Source organism: Tinamus guttatus, unplaced genomic scaffold (assembly GCF_059628265.1).
Source record: "Tinamus guttatus ecotype Peru unplaced genomic scaffold, ASM5962826v1 Tinamus_guttatus_pri_ptg000023l, whole genome shotgun sequence".
In the NCBI taxonomy this organism is placed as follows: domain Eukaryota; kingdom Metazoa; phylum Chordata; class Aves; order Tinamiformes; family Tinamidae; genus Tinamus; species Tinamus guttatus.
This window is the reverse complement of record NW_028288557.1, coordinates 2,788,945-2,807,497: the sequence shown is the minus strand read 5'-3', so window position 1 is coordinate 2,807,497 and position 18,553 is coordinate 2,788,945. Positions and strand designations below refer to the sequence as shown.

Here is an 18,553-nt window from a genome sequence, read left to right as displayed (position 1 = left end):
TTGGCTTTCGGAGGCGGCCATCGGCAGTTCCCTGCTGCGTACGGACCCGCTGTCGTGCTGCTTGGGGCGGCTGCAGAGACGCGCGTGTCTCCGCAGCGGGAACGGCCGCGCAAGCGACTTGCTTCCTCGAAACGCTGCCTTGTGCCGCCGATCTGGCCCCACTGGTGTCTCCCACTGCTTCTGTGAATTGTGTCGTGTTACCAAGCAAAAGCTGTAACGTTTTGGCAGAAAAATCCCGAGGGAGTTGAGCGAAGTGGTTGGCGACTGGGGCAGTCCAAATCCCCAGGCGCAGGAGCTGGGCTGCACTCCACCCTGCTGATGGGAGCTCTTGTAAAAACACATTTTCTGTCTCTTCTTGCTGGCTGATGGGGGCACTGGAGCTGCCGGTCTGCTGGACCTGGAGCTCCCCGGTGTTGTTTGGATGCCTCCTTCTCTCGCCTTTAATGAGTATTTGCTTCCACTCAAAGCTTTAATCTTTAATACTCTCAAGCAGCCCCTCAAAACACAACAGCTAAAGTCCAGGAGGAGAAAGGAACTTGAGGGTTTTATTTATTTATTTATTTTTCCTTCAATCTTGGCTTTGAGGACCCAGGTGCAAAGAGCAACCGAACCACAAATCCAAAACCAGCCCCAGCTTATTCCAAGGACTAAAGTACCAAGGGTTACACGCACTCGGTGTATTGTGTCCTCTGTCAAGTTGATGTCATCATTATATTCACATGCACTTATATTCCGTACTTGGAGAAGTAGCTTAGGAAGGCAGTTCAATGACACTTGCAAGTCACTCCGCTTTCTTTCTGCAAAGAGGGAAAGCTGCCACTGCACTAGCATTTAATTCCCTTTCTCCCTCCAAAAATGGAGATCTCTGCATGGCCTTCCCACCTCTTTGCCTGCAGAAAGTAGGCAGAAATCTGCAGGCTGCTCCCACGGACTCTCTTTGCCCTTCCCAAGGTTTGGATTGCCCTGCCTGTCGGTAAAACGTGTCCGTGTGCGTTACGGTGCACCGTGTGTGACTGTCGTCGAGTACCGCGTGCGTCGCGCGCCGTCGTTGCAGTTTTGCGTGTGTGTCTGCCGGGGAACCTGCATGCCTGCCTGGTTTTGCGAAGGTAGAGAGTCTTTTTACTTTGCACACTAGTCGCTCCCGTACTAGTGTCACGTGATACTTGTGGAAAATATTAAACTGTTTTTTTTTTTGATGTGTGTTAAATGGTGTGTAGTGGTTCTTTCCAGAACGGGATGCTGCTGCTCAGCGCTTTGGGAAGTGCCTATTGTGCAGGGAGAGCTGCCGGCTCAGCCCGGCGCTGCCTGGGATTTGCGCGTGCGTATTCCTGGGTGGAGAGGGGGGCTCGGCTCCGTGTGTGAGAGCCCCTTCTGCACACGCTGCAGCTGCGTGTGCCTCTCCAAGATCTGCATTTTGCATTACAGCTCAAATAGCCCCCAATTTTTACCCCTAGGAAGCCGAGCCGCAAGCTGGCAGCGCGTCAGAAGAAAGGTCTCGATGTCATCCGAGCAACCACCGAGATGTCTCGCTCGAAGCTGTAAGTCTTGCTGAATGCTCCATCCGTCCTCTTCGTTATTGCGCTACCGAAATGACTTTAACGTGAACATGAAAATCTTATCTTTCCTGGGAAAAAGAGCACTCGCGAACTCCCGTGTTTCTCATCGGGAAGACAGTCAGAGCGTTAGCTGAGCGAGGGTAAACGACGTCCTCTCGTTGAACTGTGTTTCCGTGGTGAAACTGGATGTCTTGGACTTTCTCTGGGTCGTCTGGTAATGGGAGGGCGACGAAAGCTTAAGTTTGTCTTTCTCGGTTGCTTTTATGCACGGACACCACCGGAAGGCTAGTTTGAAGCCGGAGCGAAACCTGTACACACAAGAAGAGGAATTAACTGGTGAAACGAACGAGTGACCCAGTGCGCAGAGATGTACAGGTGCCCTTACAGGCTACTCACTTTTGGTTGAGGCAGCAGTAGATGATGGGGTTATACATGGTGGAGCTCATAGCCAGCAGGAAGATGGCCAGGTAAACCTGCTGGATGTACTTCTGCTGGTAGATGTCCTCCTTGAGGTGCCCCAGGATGAAGTAGATGTGGTAAGGCAGCCAGCAGACAGCAAAGATGACCACGACCACCACCATGGTCTTCACAAACTGGCGAAGCAAAAGCAGCGAGTTACGTGCGACAGCTCCCGGGCGAGCGGGAGATCCTGCTCTCCTCCTGTGCCTGCTTCTCCACCCGGAAGCACCGCGCGTGGCAGTGCATGGAGAGCCCTGGGAAGCGCTGGAGAGGCCCATCCTGTGCTATGCAGATTCACTGGATGCTGCTCTTTCCTCTCCAAGTTTTCTGGGCAGTCTAACCCCCTCCCTGGTGCTGTGGAGCTCCCTTGAGTGTCCCCTTGGGCTTTTTCCTGCTTGCAGAGCAATGCCCGTTGGCCCACAACACACCCTCATCCTTCCTAATCCAGCAAGATTTTATATTAAGTGCGAGCTCTATTATGGAGCTGGAGCCAGCAGGGCTGGCACGCTGAGCACAATTATAAATTTAACTGCTGACCTTCTTTTTGGCATTAACTTGCTGTTCATATGGGATTCGGTTAACGTGGCTGCCCGGAACAGTGCTGCTCCACAGGGTGATCCCTATAATGCTGTACGCGACGAACATCACCATTAAGGGCAGTAAATAAATCAACACAATCACGACGAGGTGATACCTGAAAAAGAAGAAAGGCAACAAAAAAAATGAGAAGGCTTTTGTGGTCGGGAGAGCATCGTTGCAGGGTCTTCTGTAGGCCAGGAGCCGAGAACCCTGCTTGTGTCCGTGCTGCTCGTGAGCGAGCTCGGGCGCTCTCCGCGTCCCCCCAGCTCCCACTGCGTCCCTGCCGCTTGTCCCTGGGTGCTTTCAGCAAACGCTGTTTATGGGGAGGAAGCCAGCAGCTCGCGGCCTGTGTAAACACTGCAAACGCCAGCGCTGCACTGCTGGCATGGAGCTGGGCTGGCGCGCTGGGCCTTCTCGGCCCTAAAGCAGGACCCATCACATCCCGGATTCCTCGTGCAGTCACGATTTTGGGTGTTTTCTTTCTCTCTTTTTGAGTTGTTTCCGCCAGCATAACTGCGCCCGTTTTCTCTAGAGAAAAGCACCATCAGGGCGTTGGGCACCTGCTCTGCCCGCGCTGGAACCTGCTCCCTTTGGGATGCCGCTGCTCTCACCACCAGTTCGCACGATGGGAGCGGGTCTTACGTGAGCTGGTGCTTCCACCCGATGTCGTCCGGCCAGACGACGACGCATTTGGTGGTGCCGTTATCCGTGAGGATCTCGGCGTAGAAGCACTGCGGGAAGGCGAGCCCGAACGCCACCAGCCAGATGAGCGCGATGATGACCCTGGTGCTTCCCGCCGACAGCCGGGGCTTGAAGGGGTGGATTATGGCCACATACCTGCAAGGAAGGTGGGTAGCGCTCTGCACAGGTGCCTCCATAAACCATGCAGAAAAAAAAAAAAACAGAACACAATAAAAACTCAACCAAGAGGGGCTCTGAAAAGGCCAACACAGTTTCCTGGCTCTCAACTCTCCCATGGACATGTCCTGTGCACTTAAAATAATACCGACAGCAGAAGGTCGCATTGCTGTGGCACCTAAACATGCGGTGCCCTCTCCTTGTATCAATCTTTGATGCTCGATATTCTCACAACAGCACAATTTTGCATATATTCAACCCAATATTATTATTATTTTCATTTTTTGCCCTGATTTTAGCACTGGGAAGCTTGTACCGCTCCCATGCCTCGCCATGCTGCTGTCCAAGGCAAAAGAGTGTGGAAAATGCCAACTGCCTCTCCGTTTTCCCCGTGGGAAATCTGTCAAATTCTGTGCTCTGGGGCCCTTTGTCGCCCCGGGGTGGCTTTGAGATCTCTTGCTTCTTGTAATAAACTGCCTCAATGGCCGGATGTTCGTCAAACAGCAGAACCCGAGGGGACACTGGGTCTCACAACAGCTAACGGAGCCGTGGGGCTCCGGGAGACGGTGTCAGCGTCTATTTTAAGGTCAAGCAAAGAAGAGCTAAATATGGTTTGCGGGGAGATGCCAAGTTTGCTCTGAGCCTCGCTGTGCGGCTTGAGAGACTTTGGCTTCAGAGAGGTGCTTTACACCCGAGGAAGGAGAGTGGGGAGACACGAGAACAGGCTGAAATAGCGGGGGTTAGTGCTTTCTTTAGCAGCCTACATGTATAAAATAACCGTTAGCAGCAAGCAGGGGACTGGGGGGCGTCAGGGGGATGACTTAGGGCGTTGCTTTGCAGGTGGCTTCGCAGGGATGCTGGCCCTTTCCCCAGTCGATAAGACACGGCTGGAACAGGGAGGAAACCACAGAGTCAGGGAGAGGACGCGATAAGAAGCCCAGGTATTTCTGGGCAACGGGCTGTGCTCGCCCCAGGGCCATGAGGCAACACCAGGGTGACCGGGAGAGACTTTACACCTCGCTGCCTCTAGGAAAGGAAATTGCCATGGACTTTTGACTATTTCCTCATAAATGGGGGAGTAAGGCATTACGCTACTTAATAACGAACCATAAATGCATTTGGACTCCATAAATCTAAGCTCGAGTAAGAGAGACTTCCAAGAGAGTATTACGAAAATGCTAAACTGCCTCAAAAGTCAAACAAAACCACCATGATTACTTCCCCCCTCCCTGGAATAAATTATGCCCATGAATTATTGTAAATTATGAGACCTTCCCAGGGTTTAAAACCCGAAAAGGCGTGCGTGGAAAATGCACGTAACATGAGAACAAAACAAATCCAAGCCCTTCCCATGCGTTGCAGACCTGGGCATGATTCAGACCAGGGATTAGGCAGGGGGACCTGCTTTTCAGTTCCTAGCTGGCATCTGACCCCATCCTCTATTTGCTCCATGTACTGCATGGCCGATGGGGACCAAGTGCACAGAGTGTTCCAGTGTAAATATATATATTTTAATTTTTACAGGTTTTTTTTTTGTGTGTGTACAGCAGGTTTTTTGCAGACGTTGCCTTCCCCCGTCGCCTCTTACCTCTCTGCAGCAATCGCTGTCATGGAGTAAATACTCACAAACATGGCAGTAACGGGGAACCAGTTCTGAAACCTGCAGAACTCCTCGCCGAAGTACCACACGTTGTGGCTGGCGTAGACGAAGTTGAAGATGGTGTTGAAAGCCGCCATGAGCACGTCGGCCAGGGCCAGGTTGACGATGAAGTAGTTGGTGGCAGTCCTCATGCGCCGGTGTGCCAGGATGATCCAGATGACGGTGACGTTGCCCACAAGCGACGCCACCACGATGAGCGAGTAGGTGATGGCCCAGAGCGCGATCTGCCAGCCAGGCTGTGTGAACTGGGTTTCGGCTGTCCCATTGCTGCTGTCCCCAAAGGGGTCCCCGCTGGGGACATTGCTCCCGTTGGGAAGGGGAGCCACACTCATGGCTCCCAAGTTGCAGCTCCCGGAAAGCGAAGGGCAAAGCCAAAGCAACACCCTTGCCACCCACCTCTCCTGCTTTGAGCTCCTTTTCCCCCTAAAAAAGAAAGAAAAAGGGGAGAAAAAAAGATGGGTGGAGGGTTTTGCAGCTCTGCAGCACCTGGCAGTCTCTTCCTTCAGGTTATCTTCAGGAAATATTGATCCGGTGTCGCGCCCGAGGGTGTTTCAACGCAGGTGGAAACCCGTCCGTTTTGGGCCAGCTCTGTCCTGAGGCGCCGGCACGGGGACGTTTTGCGCAGGGCGAGGGGACGCGGAGGGAGGTGGAGTCTCCAGTGTCAAGTGCAGCGCTCCGCTCCCTGCTCCGAGGACGAGTCTTGCTGTCAGCTTTGGGATAAACTATGTCAAACCTAAACAGCCCATCGGCGCTGAGATTTCCAAGAGTAGTTGGCACCGGCCCCATGCCCGCTGGATGTTGGAGTCCTCCGGCTGCTAAGAGCTGCTTGCAGCATTGGGACCAATTGCGGGGGCTCGGAACTATGAGGGAAATGTGAGTTTTCCAGCTCCTGCAGGTCCAGCCATGCTCAACTCTAGGCAAAAAAAAATCGAAGGGAAAGCAATGTATTTTTAACTCTCTAGGAAAGGTGCTCCCTTGTGCCAGGGTGTTGGGCTGGCTCTGTTTGCCGTGTCTACAAAGGACAAGGTTGTCGGAGGCCAAACACTGCTGCCACCGCCGCCCGAGAGATGCAAACAGGAGCCGTAAAGGGTGAATAACACCCTGAGTGTGTTTGGGGAAGAAACACGGCGAGGCGATAGCGGAGGCGTTACCGCTGGTGCACATTGGACCGGGCAGGACTTGAGCGATGCCTATGGGGCGGCGCGCGCCGGCGCGAGGCCGCACCGCCATGCGCGGAGGGACACGGCAGGAACAGGCCACGCTGGGGCATCGCATGCAGGGTGTGAGCGGCGGCGAGCAAGCGAGTTGCACGCTCCAAAAAATCCCCAAACAGAAGGGAAAGCCGAGCAACAGCGCGGGGGGTGGCGCGAGGGAAGCTCCGCCCGGCGACAACAGCAGGTGGCGAGGAGGAAGGGGAGGAGGAGGAGGATGGCGCCGGGGGACGTGGAGCAGGCGCGCTACTGCGGGCGCCTCTCCTACCTCTGCCTCAAATTCACCCTCGTCGCCTACAGCACCGCCTTCTGGGTGAGGGGCGTGCGCGGGGTGGCGGTGTGCGTGTGTGGCGGTGTTGTGCGCTGGGTGGTGGTGTTGTGCGGGTGTGGTGTTGTGCTACAGGTGCGCTTGTGCCCTCTCCCAGTGCGATCTGGGGTGAAAAAAGCCCTTTTCGGGCTGCTGGCAGGGTGTCCCCAGCAGGGCTGTGTCTGCCCGTCCCCATCCCGCATCCGAGGAGGAGGAGAAGCTTCCTCGCCGGCGGGGCTGGGGTGGGAGCACCCCACGGCCGCGCAAGGCGGCTCTGCCCTCGCGTCGTGGCCCCGACCCACGGCGCGTTGTGGGAGCCACCGTGTCGCGTCGTTGTCCGCGCGCCGCAAATCCCACATTCCTTGGGCTCAGCAAGCCGCATCTCGTTAGCAGCAGCATCAATGCTGCAATTATATCTATGCGTCTATGTTTTTCCCCAGCAGCATAGTCTGATTGGCCTCTTGGATTTCTGTTAGTATAAACAGGAGCAGCATGTGGCTGAGGAATTTCAATAATGAACGTTGGCTTTCTTAATTTGGGGTATTTTTTGTGCCTGGAACATCAGCGTTGCTGGAAAGCATGAAGAAAACAGACCTGAAAATACAGTTTGTGCTGTCAAATGAGCGTGTTCATTAGCAGGTTGGGTCTGCAGGTGGCACCTGGGGCTTTCTTTAAAAGCTGCCCTTACTATAACTTTTTGAGAGAGCTAGTTTGCAGGTGAATGAAGTCGCAGCTACATTTTTCCTACTTGCTATCTGTTATTACCGAATAGGCACAACTTTTTCCTTTCTAACAGCAAATGCTACGAATACAATATTAAAACCAGTAGTTAGAATTACAAAAGCTTCTCCTTTTCCTTGGGGAAAGCAGCTTGTCTGCATGCAAAGCCCCTGGTGTTTGCTGATGCTCCTCGCTTAGCGCGAGCCAAGACCGACGTGTTTTTCCTGTGAACGCGACATGGGTTGCCAAACTCGGAGACGTCACGAAGGATGCAGGATGCAAACAGCACGTATGTCTGGGGGCTTCCTGCGTTTCCGTCTGGACGCACAGGAAGGGAGAGACCTGCCGGCGAGGAGACACCACTGGGATTAAACTCGTCTTATGCATTGCGCTGGCTGCATCTGCTACCTGGAGCTGTTGCTGTGAGCCCTAGGAGAGGTTTAGATTTTCATTTAGTAAAAAATGCTAAAAAAAAAAAAAAAGCAAAGAGAAAAATATTGAAATTTCTCTTGCACTTGGCATATTGGAATCACTTTTGGAGGGTGCATAAGCAAGCTGCACATGGAAGGAGATGAGGATGTGTGTGTACGTACGTAAGTGCCTCTATATGCAGCTCTGTATACCTAACGCTTTTCAAGTGTGTATATATATATAATATCTCTAGTCATGAGCATCATTAAAGCTCAAGATGTTCTTAAAGTGTCTCATGATTTTGGCTAGGAAAATAGAGTTTAGGAAAAACTGTTTCAGTAAAACGTGATTTTTAGGGATGTAAGTGATATATGCGTTTCAGGGCACGTGTGAAATTGTGGCAGATGCAGGTGTCATCTCAGTGCTTTTAAAGGCCTAGAGTAGGAAATGCTTCAGCTAGTAGAAAATTAGAAGGTAAGTAATGAAAATTGCATTTTTGGTTTAGCCAAAACTGGAAATGAGTTTTTAGTGTGTGATGAAATGCAGCGCAAGGAAGGAGCTGCAGAAACGATCCGCAGTCGGGGCTCGCTGCTGAGAGGGAGGTTTCAAATCGTCACAGCTGTGCCGGGCTCCTGAGCTCCAGCAGAATCCTCCTTTCTCCCAAAAAGTCCCTGTAAATGTTGCCAGTCTCAAACTGCTGCTCAGCGTCTGTATTTTTCCAGAACACTATTAATTGCACAGTGATTCCTTAAAAATCAATGGACTTTGCAAATGTTTTTTTTTCTGTAATTGCTGTTCCGTAGTTTTATGATTCTTTCCTCAATTGGTGTGTCTGCATTTAAATATTTCACACTGCTTTATGTTGTTTTCTGCTAGAGGCGAGATTTATAATTCATGACTTAGTTAATTTTTTAAAGGAGTCAAGATAACACTGCAGAGCAGCCATGTAGTGGTAGAAAACCCCACGATATATTATGGAAGAGATGATCTAGTCACAGACATAATAAATTTAAAGCAGGGTTATTTGCCTAATGTGTTTTCTGTGATCCCAGTCTTACAGTGCAGTTTCTAACTCTGTCAGAGGGGAGAGTTACCCTGAGTTTGGTCACGTCAAATTGAAGCAACTTAATAAATTGGTCCCATATACTTACAGATATGTATGTATGTATCTCTGTGTATTTGTATCTCTGTGTGTATGTATATGTATATATAGAGAGAAGAATATGCAAAGGAGAAATATTAATGTTGCGACACTTGTGAATTCATGTACCTGTGCTCAGGTGGCCAATAAATTAAATTTTAAACAAATTGAAGCGTATGGAACTGGGTTGAATTCCAAACTGCTGAGGCCATTATTATTAAATAGATTTCAGAAAGGAACAAATCTCTCTTTTTCTTTTTTCTTTTCTTTTTCTAACTCAGCTTTTTCTGCCATAGTCTTTGAGTTTTTTATTCAGTCTTTGGCTAGTAAGTGTTTAATGGATTATAATTAGTTCTGAAGTAATTAGTCACGGATTCCTGTATACTTCCAGTAATAGAATTTCATCTCTGTATTTGCTGGGGCAAAAAAAAAAAAAAAAAAAAAAAATCTGTGTTCTTGTGTTTTTTCCATTTCAGATAATTGGAGCATTTGTTCTCGGTGTTGGAATTTATGCAGAAGTTGAAAGACAAAAGTACAAAACCCTGGAAAGTGCCTTTCTAGCTCCAGCAATTATTTTAATCCTTTTGGGTATTATAATGTTCCTTGTGTCTTTTGTGGGTGTGCTGGCATCTTTGAGAGACAATTTATGCCTCCTTCAAGCAGTAAGTATGTTTTTGTTCTTTTTTTTTTTAATTCTTCAGTTTTATGGATTTCATAGCTTTTAATTTCAAGTGATACTGAAAAGCAAACCCATAAGCAAGCAGGAATGTGAAAACCTATAGGGTTGCTTTGGGCTTTGAGATGGTGCCCATAAGGCAGAAATAACAGGGGCCAGATTTTCTTTGAATGGGTAAGTTTGAGGGTAATTCCTATAGAATCCAGTGGTTGCTAATGAAAATGATGTATGCTGCTAGATTACAGGAAAATGCAGAAATGTGGTTCTCGCCTGAAAGTCAGTTTGTTTTAAAGAAGCACTGGATATATGGTATGATACATAGGCTAAAGCAAGAGGTAATTGAGAATTTTTAAATCACACCGGAACATAACCAAAGTGTTGCATTATCATCCCTAAAAATAAAGGTTAATAACTGAGAATACGTTCATAGATGGTCATAGCTGCCTTAATTCTCAGTATGGCATTGCTGCTCCGTCTGATGCCTAAGACCTTTTCTGGCCTTCCTGTGGAAGGAAACCTGAAGCCAGCAAAGTCCCTCATGTGTTTCCAGGACTGATTTTTGTGTCTGGCAGAAGAAAAGATGCCTGATGTAAAAGATGTCTAAATAAATGTCTAATAAATTGATGGCAGTAATATTTGGGCACAACTGAGCACTGAACGAAGCTGGTTTTCTGAGGCAGACTTGCAGGGCTTTGCCTGTGGCTGTGTATGTCCCGGTTTCCATGAACGACGACGTGTTTTACTGCCGGAAATCATGTGGAAGGCAGAGGAGGAAATGTGTGGAGAGGAAAGAGGAAATTAGTAGCCAGGAACATGGAAAATCCCTGCAGTCCATCCCGGGTTTGGGGCAGAGGAGGCTCTAGCAGCCACTCACATCCAGCATAGCACCTTGGTGATGGGTTTGTGGTTGGACTTGATGATCTTGAAGGTCTTTTCCATCTGGAATGATTCTGTGATCCTTAAGAGGAGCATGGGCACCTGGTCCTAATGCTGGGTTCGTATCCAAAATGTGCTGAAAGGGAATCGCCTTGACCTTGTGGAGCAGGCCAATAGGTCTGTTCTTGAAGAGTCTTTTGAATCAGGACTTGTGCAATGTCTTTCCTGTGCACCAGCAAGAAGCAGACCTAAAATCATGCAAGAGTGATCTTTTCTACACGCCATGGCCATGTATGTGCATGCGCATGAATGTAGCACATACATGTATATAGCATGTGGGAAATAAATTGATTTATATATATATATATGTACATATTATATATATAATTTATCTCACCACTGGGCATACTAAATCCTATTAGTACTCATAACACAACTTCTACTGTGAGCTGGTTTGCTGTTGAGTTGCACTTCTGAAGCAATGCACTCAAAACGTACCAGGCCCCGAATTTTACTTTGCTTTAATGCTGATGATTTAATAGAAAATGGCTTGGGTTGTCTTAAAGCATGGCTTTGCCAAGCAGTGAAAGCGGGCAGATAACTGCTATCTTTGTAGGAAGCACAAAAACATGATGTTCTGTGTGTTCTGTGGCAGTTCATTAACATGCTCCTCCAAGAACGAGGATGCTGTTGGAGAGAGAAGTGTCTTGGCATGATAAATGCATCTATTAGTTTTGATTCCATTCAGAGCAGAAAAACAATGTTTTTGCCAACTGGGAAAAAAAATAACAAAAAAAAAACCCCAGAATCAGTCAAGTGAGAAAAGGCTTTTTATTTTTGTGACGTGAACGATTTTATAAAAAACAACAAAATTGTTCTTTCCGTAAAATTATAACTGAAATTATCATAGAAAACCGCTAAGTGCCCTGACAATGGCATATTGTGGGTTTAAGCACACCAGTGGAAGGAGTAATTGAGATTTGTTTCTTGCTTTCTGCAGTTCATGTACATCCTTGGTATTTGCTTGCTGATTGAGCTGACCGGGGGAGTCATGGCGCTGATCTTCAGAAACCAGGTGAGCACCTTGTTCAGGTGAGTATGGACTTCTCAGGGCCTTTCACGTTCGGTTCAGGTTGGAGAATTTAGGGAAAAATCTGTTAGCTAAAAATCTGGAATACAGGCAAAAAAATCCATCCCTTAACATATTACAAAACACTCTTTTCATTTACCTTCCATTTCATTCCTTCCTTCCTTTCATTTACCATGTCTCAGACTACCGATTTGGGAAGTTTCCAACCGAGTTTGAATGTATCTGGCCATGCATAAGGGGCATCTGGCTTATAGCAAATAAACATTTAGCATTTACTAAATGGGGGGGATGGGAAAGAATCACTTCTGGCTGTCTCACATAAATATATATATGCATTTTTTTTTTCTTTGCATGGGGTGCTTTTCTAACACCTTGTCCAGCTGCACTGGCAGAGTATCTATGTTCAAGGATGAGGTTTTTATTTGCTCAATGGTATTGCTGGTAAGTTAGGCTTAGTTTGGGGAGGAGAAGGAAGTAATTAATAAAAGCTTAGCATAATAGCCTGTATTTAAATGCCGGTTGGTTTGCATGACTCCTTGGTGTGTTGTGGTTTTTCTTCTCCATTTCTTTCTGTTATTTCCTTCTCCGGTCTAGGAAGTTTTCGTGCCTTTCTTTGAGTCATGCTTATTGTAACACCTATCTTCCACGGGCATGTATTTTCAAAGAAGACGGAGTTTGCATATCTGCTGTTGCATACAGCCTGTCTTAATGATGCTTGGATACGTTACAGCAAACAGAACTCGTAGGGCTGCCTGTTCCTTCTTGCAGTGGTACGATGGACCTGCAAAATTCCCCATTATTTCTAGTCTTTCATATGGGAAGCCTGTTATTTCTTTCAGTTTTCACTCTCTAGTACAGAGAAAATGATTATAAATATTTCTGGTTTCTTTTTGCTCTGTAGGGATCTAGCTTTGATCACTAATTGTAGCAGAGCTATTGAAAGGAAAGTTGTTACATTCTCATTAGGATTATTCCTGTTTTTGGTTGTTTATGATTATATTGGATGTTGAAAAGAAAATACTTTTTCTCTCCCCCTCATGTCTTGAGCTTTAACAACAATTTGGAGGGGTTAATTTCTAACAGCTGAGGAAATTTATATGTCAGATATAAAAAAGTATTTTCCTGCCATATTTCTCAAAATTAGTAGCAAGTATGGAAAAAACAAATGGGTCCTTTCATGCTCATGAGTAACACTCGTCACTTGGACCTGTTCTTTAGCATCATTTTAGCATACGTAGCCGATGGGTTGCATTTTGATTTGTCTTCTAGACCATCGACTTCCTGAACAACAATATCAGAAGAGGCATCGAGAATTACTACGATGACCTGGACTTCAAGAACATAATGGACTTCGTTCAGAAGGAGGTTGGTTTTTCAGGGGTGTTTATTGGCCAGCGGTGCCAGAATGCCGTAGATCCTTGGCGACCCCTTGGCGCTTCTCCAACGCGGTGGTCAAATTGTTATTTATTTTTCTGTTGACTTTTGTATTTTCTACTACAAACACAGCAAGCTCTTTAGTAACACCTTATTCAAATGCAATGCTTACGGAAGCGTATTTACCTATAGCTGGGTTTCGGCGATTGCGTTGAACGCAGCTGAAACATTACCTAATAGCATGTGTAGTTGACTCATAGCCTCCTTTTTAAGGCTGCTGTGTTGGAATGTTTATTGGATTACTTAAGAGTTCTGCCATACGCTTCAGAGGAGATGGGAGAGGCAGCACATGCTCAGCAGGGCTCTTCCAGTATCCATATGATGTGGGTAACTGTGCCAAATAATATAAAAAAGCTGGCTAGGAGATGGTCTGTATAATTTTATGACATCGTTACGGAAGTGGCAGCCCGCTTTGAAAAACAGTCAACATGGAAAGTCTGTCAGGAACAAGCCATCCCGAGGAAATTTTGTCATTAGACTTCATAATGTTTTAATGTTTCCATGCACTCCCCAAAATGATGTGCCTGTACAGCAAATGCGAGTGTTGGTGATTAACTCTTTCATTTAGAAAGATAAATTGTATATTGTATAAAGACAGTGTGAACTTAAAAAAAAAAAAAATTTGCTTGATCTCAGTTCTACTAATGAAGTTATTCCCAAAATATTTTGGTGGAGTTTGTTTATCCCTTGCATGTACGCTTCAGTATTTTAGACTCATTTGTTTGAAGAAAATATAGTCAAACCCCTTGAAAAAATGAAGGGGTACATTACAACTCAGGACTGATTGAATCTAAAAAACATTTGTTAATAATGTCCAGATCTGAAAAGATATTGTTTCAACTTGGAAGGACTGGAGGTAGGACTTGCTCTGATGCTTGACGAGTGACAGGGGGCATCAGTTATTTATACAAGATACACTATTAAACAAGTTTTATACTTGTGGTCAGAGCCCTTTCTTCTTGAATTTGCACCAAGCTCTAGGACCAATTCTATAAACATTCGGGAGACCTAGATATTTGTTGCCTGATCTAATGAAAAAATTGGTTTTCCCTTTTCTTGCTTATTTTGCCTGCGAATATGAATATACTTTGGTGACACAAAGTTTCTGCTAAGATGCAACTTTTTCTTCTTTCTTTGCTTTTTCTGCTGGTGTTTCTCAGTTTAAGTGCTGTGGCGGGGAAGATTTTAAGGACTGGTCACAGAACGTGTATCACAACTGCGCCGCGCCGGGACCGCTGGCCTGTGGAGTGCCTTATAGCTGCTGTGTCAGAAATAAGGTAACAAGCCTGACCTCTTCTTAGCTGATCAGCCTCATTTTTTTTTTATACTAAATCCCCAAAACTGGTTAAAAAGAAAAGAAAAAAAATCACCTTCCCTTTGCTCTTCACTTGCCAGCTGCATGAGATGCTAAATTTGAAGAGAAATTCTTCCTTAGTTTAAAAACCCTATGGGGAACCCCTGCCTCTCTTGCTTCCCAGTTTAGGTTGGGGCATGAGATGGGGAAATTAAGGATATGCAGAAGTAGAAGGTGTTTTGTGCTTTAGGAAAGTATTTATTATGTATGCTTATGCATTTTTTTCTGTATGAGAAGCAGTCTGTTTAAATCTGCGCTGCAGTCTGATTTATTCTCAGAAACCAAAGCTAAACAGTTATGCTTTAGGTGCTTGAAAATTAAGAAAACTGCGTGTCTGAAAACATTTTATGCTGATCCTCATCAGCTCTGAGCCAACCAAAGAGTTCAGGGGGTTGTTTTTTTGCCCTCTCAGTTGACGATACAGGGAAAAAGTGATGACTAGTGCAGAACTATCTGGCTTTTCAATGGTGATTCAAGATAGCGCTTGTTTCTGTGAACAAAACCTCCCATTTCTCTGCCGAAGCCCCGTTTCCAAAATGTTGCAGCTGGATGCGGGTCAGAGCCGTGGACGCATTCGGCCGGACCACGCTAGTGCCGCAGCCGCCTTTAAAAGAAATAAAATAAATAAATAAAAAAACCCGGCATCGCGAGATGAATAAATCTTGTATGTTTGACAAATGCTTCCAAATACAGGCTGGGTTCTGTCCTGGAAAACTGCAGATATGGTTTGTAATTACTCACTCGCTTTGTAGTCATGGAAAACTCCTGTTAATGTAGGAGGGCTGGATCCTGCTCTTCTTGGGAAAGCTCGTGCCAGTGAGAGCCGAGCTCGGATCGCACCTCTGCTGAGCAGGGACCTGCGGGAATTACTGCCCAGTCCAAGCATTTATTAAAGATTTACACACCTGTAACTGAGATTTAAAAAGCTGTCCTCAAAGGCTTGCAGACTTCTGTTTCCAGTGCATTTATCTCCTCTGTGTGCACGTTCTCCTGCCCTGGTGTCTTCTTAGCAAATGCTGTGTTTAGAGTTGAACGATGTAACTACGTGGTCAAATATTTTGCTAATGGCCGCGTGTTTATCCGTGGGGCTTGAAGGTTTTGCAAAATCCACGGCCACTTGGAGCACAACTGACAGCACGTTGGAGCCCGGTGCTGCAAATTTAGGCTTACGGGAGCGTTGCCTTTGGGTTCATGAGGGGGCACCTGCAATTTCTGAGCAGACGAAGGATGAAGCGAATGGTTTTCTGGGCTTTTTGACACAATTTTGTTGTTTTCTTTCCAGACAGACATTATCAACACCATGTGTGGATACAAAACTATTGACAAAGAGGTATGGTGACTGGTATGCACAGTGCTATGCTTCTCTGCTTGCTTTTTGTCAGCTACAAAGTAGACCTCTGCATGCTTATATCTACCCAAAAGTCGAAGGAATCGTTATTCTAGATTTTATCTGGAATAATCCTGTTTTAAAATAGGATAACGTTTGATTGTGAAATATTCTCCTGTGGTTGCTCGTTTGACCTGCTCGATGAGCAGCGTAGAGGCTGATAGCGTGGGGCGCTACCCGTGGGGCGAATTAAGCAGAGAAATCAGTGATTTGGTCAGCTGCGGGTCCCCACTCCCAGCTTTGCCCCACTGGCACGGACAGTTGGTGCTGCTTCCCTGCTCCTTTGAGGCACTTGGCTCATGCTGGCAGCTCCAGTTGTTAGTTTTTCAGATTACTGGTCACCTCTGCAGCTGACCTGTGTTCATTTAGATTCATTGATTTGGACTTAATCGCCCCAACGCCCCGCGCCGGCTCGAGCACACAAAGCCCTCGAGCATCTGCTTAACTTGACCCCATTCATGTGCCCGGGACCATTTGCAGGCTCAAGTGCTCTGCGCGGCGGGCGCTGCGCTGCGCGGGGTCACGGGGCTCTGCAGCTTGCAGGCCCGGGTCTTAAATCAGCATCGGCTGCGTTTCTTTGGGAAAAGAGGCAGACGGATAAGAAATTGTGGAGCCGGCTTGTTTGGATGTGGGAGAGCTTGAGGGACGAGGTCTCTCAAATTCGGTGGGTCTGCACCAGGAGGGAGCTGGACTCCCAAATTCCGCGTTACGGTGCGTCGGTGCCTCCTCCTTGCGGCGTAACGTGCGTCTCCGTGTGCTGTCCCGCAGCGTTTGAGCGTTCAGCACCTCATATACGTGCGCGGGTGCACAGACGCGGTGCTCATCTGGTTTCTGGACAACTACAGCATCATGGCTGGCGTCCTGCTCGGGATACTGTTACCGCAGGTAAGACGGGGCTGAGGCCCTCCACATTAAGGAAAGGAGCTGTTTTTTTTTAACTATAGCAGGCATAAATCTGCCTGGACAGTGTTAGATTACCATTTTTATTTATATTTAACTTACATTATCAATAGTACTGTTGATTTAGTAGCAGTTCTGTAAAATATTGCAGTATTTGGAGGGTTTTTTTTAATTTCAGTCGTATCCTCCTCCTAGTTGTGTCCATTAAAACTTGCTGACGCTCAGGGCTGCAGAGAGAATTTCTTTTTTTGCTGCATTAGCCATTGAAAAATGTGTTTCCTTTGTCACTCTGCATGCAAAAAGCTCATCAGAAAGAACAAGATGGGGGTCTATCAGCACAGATAAACCACATACGTGCCCGTATAGCTGATGTATGTCTGTGTGACGTGTAAAAGCTGCATTAGGTATTTATAGAGAGAGAGGTGTAGATAGAGATGTATTAGGCGCTGATGTTTGTGCTGCCCCGCAGTTCCTGGGCGTGCTGCTGTCCCTGCTGTATGTGAGCCGCGTGGAGGACATCATCGCCGAGCACAAGCTCACAGAAAGGCTCTTCGACGGGCCGAGCGCGGAGCCGGAGCTCGCCGCCGCCGGCTGCTGCATGTGCTACCCGGGCTGACCGCGGACGCGGCCGAAAAAGCGCACCGAAAAGTTGAAAAGCAAATTGTGTCCCCGTCCCCAAACGGGGGACCTCTTCTGCAACACCGTGTGCAGCGGTGCCGCCAGCGCCAGTGGTGGTTTTGGCATCCCAAAAGTTCGGGATGATGCTGCCCTCCCCTGGCATCCCCGCTGCCTGCCAGCGGGCTGCCTGGTCAGTAACAAAGTGCTTTCCATTTCAAATTTTATTTTCTTACTGCTTCCAAGCCAGGAGAGAGATTTTTTGTACTGATTTCAGTGGGTAAATATGAAATGTGGGTCTAATAACTATTTTTAATGCTAATCTCGGGCAATTTGCTGGCAGGAACAGATGTAACACTGAGCACTGCTCAGTCTCTTGTGCCTTTGAATGATGAGGCAAATGCCGGTGTCGAATCAGTCAGGTAATGCTTTGGTATGTTTGTAATGCGATTTATTACTATGTGGCTTTTGTACAAGAGTTGTGGGATGCTTGTGTCTTCTGTGCGTTGTATTTTACCTCTAAAGTAAATTAACTGCCCATTTTCCTGGGGGACGAATCCTGTATGTGGAAATAATTCCAGATGTGATTGTTCGCATCAAAATAAAAGAATAATATTTTTTAAAAAAACAGATTTGCCTTAAACTGTTTGTTTATTATTTATTTATTTATTTATTTATTGCTGTTTTTGCATCAAGCATCTCCATCAGTTGCCGAATCAGCCAGCAGAGAGATGCTGATTCCGACTGCAGTGCTCCCAAGCCACCCGCTTTGGGCAAAATCACTAAGCTTCTTATTTCTATTTATGTATTTATTATTTATTGCCTTGTTTCCTTCTTCTAGTCCAGGGTTTCCAGTGTTTTGTGCTTTGCTCTCCCCGTGGCGGCGGGGAAGCTCCCTGTGCTGCCGGGTGCCAGGAAAGCACCGCAGTGACGGCGGTGACGTGCGACCAGTCCCCGCACAGCACACTCTAGTGACTTGCCTAGCACATTGCTGTGGGTATCGTCATAACGTGTTTTGCTTGGGAAAGGGCTGAAGTGAGAGGAAAGGACAACATCCTCCCTCATGTTGGGAGCAATGCTGGTTGTCTACTTAGAAACTGCATTTCTTGCCGGAAAGGTTTGGGGGGTCCCTTACCACCTTGGGCGGGTTTCGCTCCTGGCTCCTCATTGCAGGTCTCCTCATCCATCTCCACTGCATGTGGAAAAAAGGGTGAAATCCCGGTCTGTGCGTTGTGGCGAGGCCGGGCTCCAGCCCTTATTATTGTCGGGTGTCGCGGGAGACGTTGAAAAGCAGCACGGAGGAGGAGAGCCGTGAAGAG

At 47.2% G+C, this 18,553-nt stretch overlaps 2 protein-coding genes across 3 annotated transcripts; one reads left to right on the top strand and one right to left on the bottom strand.

Annotated features, from left to right (window-relative positions):
- Window positions 1-1,670: 1,670 nt before the first annotated feature.
- Window positions 1,671-5,444, bottom strand: TACR2 (tachykinin receptor 2). Its single transcript, XM_010225261.2, has 5 exons — window positions 5,041-5,444; window positions 3,237-3,431; window positions 2,553-2,709; window positions 1,953-2,149; window positions 1,671-1,864 (listed from the first exon to the last, which is right to left on the bottom strand). Exons 1-5 carry the CDS (start codon window positions 5,442-5,444, stop codon window positions 1,675-1,677), a joined length of 1,143 nt encoding a protein of 380 aa, XP_010223563.1. The 3' UTR covers window positions 1,671-1,674.
- A 1,094-nt stretch (window positions 5,445-6,538) lies between these two features.
- TSPAN15 (tetraspanin 15) lies at window positions 6,539-17,235 on the top strand. Of its 2 annotated transcripts, XM_010225257.2 has the most exons (8): window positions 6,539-6,636; window positions 9,379-9,564; window positions 11,455-11,529; window positions 12,814-12,909; window positions 14,139-14,255; window positions 15,615-15,662; window positions 16,488-16,604; window positions 17,089-17,235. In XM_010225257.2, the coding sequence occupies exons 1-8, from the start codon at window positions 6,541-6,543 to the stop codon at window positions 17,233-17,235; spliced, it is 882 nt and encodes a 293-aa protein (XP_010223559.1). In that variant the 5' UTR covers window positions 6,539-6,540. The 2 variants fall into 2 exon arrangements, with proteins under 2 accessions (XP_010223559.1, XP_088380847.1); XM_088524721.1 differs by lacking the exons at window positions 9,379-9,564; window positions 11,455-11,529.
- Window positions 17,236-18,553: the final 1,318 nt, after the last annotated feature.